This window comes from Centruroides vittatus, unplaced genomic scaffold (genome assembly GCF_030686945.1).
Source record: "Centruroides vittatus isolate TY-2023 unplaced genomic scaffold, ASM3068694v2 contig_301, whole genome shotgun sequence".
Taxonomy (NCBI): Eukaryota; Metazoa; Arthropoda; class Arachnida; order Scorpiones; family Buthidae; genus Centruroides; species Centruroides vittatus.
Window position 1 is genome coordinate 279199 of NW_027121927.1, and position 6761 is coordinate 285959.

The window sequence follows — 6761 nt, forward strand, 5'->3', positions numbered from 1 at the left end:
ATTGACTAAATCATAGTAAATGATAGAACACTTTGAGACGTATATAATACTAAAATATTAGAATTTTTGACTCACTGGAAATCAAGTAACAAAAAAAATAAAATGCAATTTTCTTTAATGTTATGCCTGTGGAAAATTTTTATCTTGATTTCCACCAAGTCAAAAATTCCAATATTTTAATCTATATGAATCTGAAAGTATTTTATCATTTACTATAATTTTGTCAATATTACTTTCACAATTTCATAAAAATCCTTATGAAATGATGTGCTTTCTTTAATGTAAACATAACATGCATCATATGTAGAAAATCATGGGTGTATGTCATGACATAAGAAAGAATATCTCTACCAATCTTACACATATTTATTTTTTAAACATACTGTAATTTTCTTATTAATAATATGTATAATATTCTTTTATTTTAGATACTTTTCATCTAGCAGGATATTCTGATTTCTTTGTCATTTATATTGATAATTTTTATTACATATAATTCTTTTTAAAACATTTCAGTTTCATTTAGTTTTTTAATAATCTAATTGCTTTGAAATTTTAAATCTTAACAATTTTAGATTGTCTAAACTTTTCATTATTTATTGAAAGACACTACCTTTAGATGGGATAAGGTTAAGGATATAGTGAGTAACTTTAGATTTTAATCCTATCCAAAGCTAATCACTACTGCTAATCTTGTTATTGAATAAATGTGTATTCAACTTAAGTCACATTAGATATTTTTAGCTGCTATCACAACTCCAAAAAAAAAAAGAAACAAAGAAATCACTTTTAACAAGTGAAATCAACCCTTTTTGCCAGAATAACTGTCTTCAAAATTTGAATTATTCTGGCAAAAAGTTGGTATTTTTAATAATAAACACAAATATTAGAGGCTATTTTTATCATTAAAAAATTTATTTCATGTTTTAATATGAAAATAGTATTAATTAAACATAAGATTATATAAATGGAAATTCAGTCTTGTTTTTTTCATTTATGTTCATTTAGAGAGAGAAAGGTTTGAGATGATGTTTCATTTAATTAATGTAATATATTTGAAATTATAAGTAATTTATAATTTTAATATTTTTTTCTTTTTATGAGTGATTTATAACTTGCATCATCACCAATAATAAACTATATAAAATGCTTCTTGATACTGTTGCTGATTTTTATGCTGTTATGAAGTGTATTAAATGATGATGGTAATTGAAATTCACACCAACTCAATGATAAAACCAGAACAATAAATAATCAGTTTTCTTTTATCTACATGAAAGACATTTTTTTTCAGAACTGGAGATTCACATTTTATTTTTGATTTAAAGGTTAATAAAATACTTTAAATCAATAGGAAGAAGAGATTACCACTGCATTATTTTTTTTATTGTAACACAATTAAATTTACTGTATTCTTCAATATATTGTGAATTTTTTAAACCTGTTGTATACTTCATAGATTCAGTTATTTGTTTCTTCTTGTGACACAATCTGTTTCATCTGATTTATAACATTTTCATACAATTATATTTTTCTTGCTGTACTTCGCTTCTTGCTGAAAAACTATTAACATAACATAATCACAGCACCATCCTACCATGAAGGGTGTGGTTTACATATTTCTCAAAGGACTAGATAAAAAAAACCCCCCATAGAACTTCTGTTATTCAAACTAATTGAGACTAGAGAGGATTTGGATAAACAAACATCAAACCATATATCAGACATGGGCAAATGCGGCTTCGAGAGCCGCATTCAGCTCTTTTTGAGTTACATACGGCTCTTGCTGAAAGTGTTAATTTCTGTTTTTTATTATTATTTTTACAATTTTATTTTTATAATTTTGCAAAAATATGTTTATTAAAAAATTCAATATTTTTTTTTCATCATTGATTTGTCTGTTTAAACTCGTATTGTTCCTCGAAGTTGGATTAAGTCAAAGTAGTTTTTACTTGTTTTAAAACTGAGAATAATCTTTATTTTTAGTATTTTAAGTTCAATATTTGTTTTATATTATATTTATATTATATAATAAAATTGCGCATCTTACCATACTATCTGCCATGACAGTACGGAACTGCGGCTCCCATGCATTTTGCAAAACCTACATTTCGGCTCCCACTGAACTCTTGCTTGCCCACCCCTGCCATATATGCTAGAAAAAGTTTATGTGATGCGATGCATTGCATCAGAATAATAAAACAAAAATTGCAAATGAGTGTTATAGAGTAATACTTTACTTTTATTGAAAGAAGTAATCATTTATTTTCCTTTGCACTGATAGAATTTTGTTTCTTTGTTGCTGGATTCCTGATCTATTTGAAATGAAGTAGTTGAGTACTAGAAGACTGTGATTGCTTTTCATACTTCTCACTATTACACTAATACAACAAATGCATCAGCATACATCAGACCCAGTTTGCTTCGATCTTGCTCAGTGTCCTATTCATTCATTTCATTTTCAGCAGGTTATTCATACCTACCATAATCTCATTGTCAGTTAAGACTTGAAACCGCTTTTTATCTGCATCATTTCAACAAGTTATGAGCTTCATCATCACTCTTCAAATCCAGGAATTGATTGAAACATGTAGATAAATCACTAACTTCTTCATTCTGGACTTTTTCTTCTGGGTCTTCCAAATTTGAATAGTTTATTCTATTCCTTTTTTCAGATTGTCAGTTGCCAATAGTTTACAAGCTTCAGTTAATGTGTAGCAAGAGGACCTTAGATTTAGAAAAAGATTGATATTTTTATTAAAATTTATAATCATAAAATATCTATAAATGTATACAAAATTGGCAATTTAACTATTCAATGTAATTTATAATCTGTTATGACAGATTTATATTTACAAGCTTGGTCTGTTTTTTTTTAATGTTAAAAACATTTAATCTTACTGCATTCATTACACATTAATCCCATTATTTACTAACTATACTATTTACTAATTACAATTATGTAGAACCGTAATTTTATTCCAGTTTCATTTATATAAGATGTTATTTTATTAATAAAACTTTGTCATTACCATTAAACTCCGTTCAGTCTTCGTCATAGTGGTTGTTTTTGATTGTTCGGTGAGTGAATAGAAATTTTTTGAGAACTTAATTTCCTACCGTAAATTATGTATTTTCATATTAGATTTCTATAGAATCAGATAACGACAGAAGCTCTTTCTTTGACACTAAATCGTTCTCTCAGATTAGTTTCTGTTCAAACTGTCGCATAGCTTTTCATTTATCCAATATTCTCTGTTTTCTCAATTGTGTATATAACCCGAGAAAATAATTTATAGTCAAATAAGGAGTCAGATAACAAAATACAGCTTGTTTTCTTTATTATATTGTATGGTTTAATTACGGTCTGGTTAGATCGCTTATTTAAGAGGTATTTCACATTCCTCTAAAAGTATATTGTACCCTTGGCGCTTTCTTCAGAACTACAGAATCTATTGCAGTTTTTAATCGAATTATTTTACCACATAGACTTCGATTCGACATTAAAAGTCCATCTGAACGATAGCATTTGAGCGTATTCGGTTTGATTACAAGCGTTGTTCTCCTTTCTAGCGCCGTTAGATCCCTTTACGATTCTGGTTGCCCATAACGGGCGCAATTGAGGTTCGTAGTATTTGTACGGTGGCGCTTATCCTTAAATTAATCAATGGCGAACGAGGGACGACGGGAATTTGGAAATATTCCAAGAACGAAATAAAAATATATTCGAATTTTGGAAGAAACAAGAATTTCCAAGTTACGCGAGTGTCAGACAGATTATTTTCGTTCGACGTGTTTTCCTCTTTTAATTAACTTGTAAGTTATATTTTTTGAAAGGCGAAATAATATCGACAGCGAACCGTTTTAAAAATATTCCTTTTAAGATTAGCGACGATTAAAATTTTTGTTCTGTTGTTGGCCTTTTATATCTAGTTTTTTAAATTAATAAAAAGAATTCTGGTTTATTTAAATTCTTTTTCTATCATCGTTCAATTGCATAGTCGATTCGTACACGGCTTAACGTGCACCGATATTCGATGGTTCGCTCATTTGATTAAATACTTTTTTGATCACTGTAAATTAATCTATGTTGAACTTCTCGACATAATTTTATTCGAGTTCACTGTTTGAATGTGACTGGACAATAGAGTATTTGTGGTTTTATTAATTTTGTACAAATACTAAAACCCGTCCTTATGTGCAGATGTAAGTTTTATCAGCAGACAGCCAGACATTTTTAATTCCGAAGAAAACAGTTATTGGGTTTTGTTCGCCTGGCGTAACTAATTATTAGTTAAGCCGGACGAGTGCTAGCCATTAAACATTATTTCTCTTTTAATTATTGTCTTCGGGTCGGAGTATATTGAACCGACAAACGAGCGAGAAATATTATAAGACGTCATTCTCGGGAAAAAATGACTTTCGGAGTATCTCGTCGATCAGAGAGAGTAACCATAAGATTGAGAGAGAAAACGTCTCGTTCGGTCGCTATAGAACTGGGAACGGATGAAGAGAAAATGTCTCCTTGTGTGGAAAATCATAAATATAATGTCAAGACATCGGAAAGAATGTTTCTACCGATTTTGCACATCCATACTTTATCTTCCAAATTCTATTGTCCGATCTATATAGTTCTTATAGATAAAGAGAGTTGCGCTCTTCTGTCCATCCGTAGTCGAAATGACGAAACAATAGAACGAGAAATGTAAGGCTACATTTGTTTACTACATTTCTACAGCAGATCTATTATAATTTATATATCAGTCAAAAGAGTTTCGTCTTGTTAAATTTTTAATTTATTGTATTTTGTTACATTAAAAATAATTTCTCTTGATTGATATTTTGCTGTTATTGGGCTGCATTTTGAAAAAATTGTAGACCTTGATCTCGAGAACGGAGTTAGATGGATGAAAGCCGAGACCAGATATGGAAAAATTAGGGACAGGAGGCTCCAATTAACTGTATACGACTTTTTGGCCTACCTAAACCCTAGTGCCACAAAACCTCAAATCCAACCGACTAACTATACGTAGGGGCGAATTCTCTGGGCTTGCTTAGCATGCGCCGCATGCTTAAGAAAAAGTTTTGACTGTCAATATACTTTTTATATGAGAACAAATATTCCAATAATAATTTATTCTAACGTGTAAACGTTAGAATACATTTGTGTTTGCTTTTACATTGGCAGCTAGCAGCTAGCCGTTTTAAGTCAGTGCCATGCTTCGGGAACTCGATCGCTCGCTCGCTCGTGTGTAGGTTTGACACAGCAAACAAGTGCGCGCGCATGACGTCATTCGAAGCATTTAACACGGCCAGATTGTATCAAAAACTTGCGGTACACAGTCAGCATGCATGTATTGTGTACAGGGGCGGATTTACATAGAGATTAATAGGGGTTAAGCCTTGGGCCCCCAGTGTCGAAAGCCCACAAAATTTGAATTATTATCATAAATTTTTAATACTTTTTCATTAAAATATATTTCATATATTTCACGTGTAGATAAAATGGGCTTTATAATAGTCCATACTTTTTTATTCACACCAAATGCCTATTGTTTAATGCTAGAGATAGGCCTATTATTCTTATTATAACTTTCAGCATGCCCAAACATTTTGGTCAGGATTCATCCCTGTATACGAACTTCTGATGCAAACCGGAAGCCACGTGATTTCAATTCAAACATTTTCCCTTGAAGGGAGTTAGATGACTGGCACGACTGTATTGCTAACAAGAAAAGTATGATGTACAGGGGCAAGACACTGCTAATTTGAAGTGGAGAGTATATATTTTAAATTTAAAAAAAAAAATGTGATTACAAATTGGAGTCCGGCATTGTGACCATGTCACAATAAATAATTGCTCGTATTAATTTTTACAATTGTTAATCGTATTTTCAGTTCATTTCTAGTATCTTTATATTTATCTTCCTACAAGAAATATTTTAATATTTGACGTATTCGATTTTATTTTTACGAATTTTTATTGGTATCAGTTTAAAACGCTACTGGCAAAAGAACAATAGTAATAGAAGAACGTTATTTCTTTTACTGTCTTTGATACGTCGATAGAGTAATTTCCTCCTTTAACATTTCGGTAAACGTACGTCGTTTATATAAAGGTACGAGTATAAATGATCTTACTTTTTCGAAAGTTTATCTTGTAATTAAATATAAATAAAATTATTTAGAAATAAAAGTTAATTTTGAAAGTCGCGTAATTGTAGTTTTTTCGGGACTTCGAAAGGGGCCTCAAGATATTACTGACGATTTTAAAATTCATTTTGCAGCAGCAACTGGTAGAAGAGGAGAAGCGAAAGAACAGGGAGAACGCGGAAGGCACGTCGAGTAATTCTTCCCCTTCCAACGCCAAAAAGCTTCGCTTCCGCCAGAGTTCGTATTTTAGCGACGAAGAAGAGATAGAAGATAATTAATTTTTGTCGTTTTAAAATTATGTAAATAGAAGCAAGCGAACATTCACACCTTTGTAAATATAAACAGTAAAAAATAAATAAATAGGACAGAGAAATTATCCCAGCCAGTGTTGTTACGTACCGTAATTAAAAATTATTAATACATTTTTCTGGAATTAAACGACAATAACGGTTTGGCTTTATAATAGCGATAATAACCTAGAAGCACGATAAAAATTTTAATTTAATTTTAATTGGAGATCGGCCACTAATTTAATTCCTTTACGTATAATAAATTGAAAGCGGAAAGAATAATTCGTAAACGCTGCATCGTATTCTCCGCCGTGTAAA

The 6761-nt window shown here is 30.6% G+C and overlaps 1 protein-coding gene across 2 annotated transcripts in view; it reads left to right on the plus strand.

Moving 5' to 3' along the window:
- Positions 1-6534, plus strand: part of LOC136972727 (zinc finger CCHC-type and RNA-binding motif-containing protein 1-like) — a 33664-nt gene extending 27130 nt beyond the window's left edge. The window contains exons 5-6 of one of the 2 annotated variants that reach the window (XR_010880379.1): positions 2469-2590; positions 6288-6416. Coding sequence is in view for 1 of the 2 variants with exons in the window: in XM_067267334.1 (XP_067123435.1) it covers positions 6288-6431 (144 nt within the window). In the remaining variant the exon portion in view is untranslated. Of the gene's footprint in view, positions 1-2468; positions 2591-6287 lie in introns of both variants that reach the window. The other variant, XM_067267334.1, reaches the window with a different exon arrangement.
- The last annotated feature ends 227 nt before the right edge of the window (positions 6535-6761 follow it).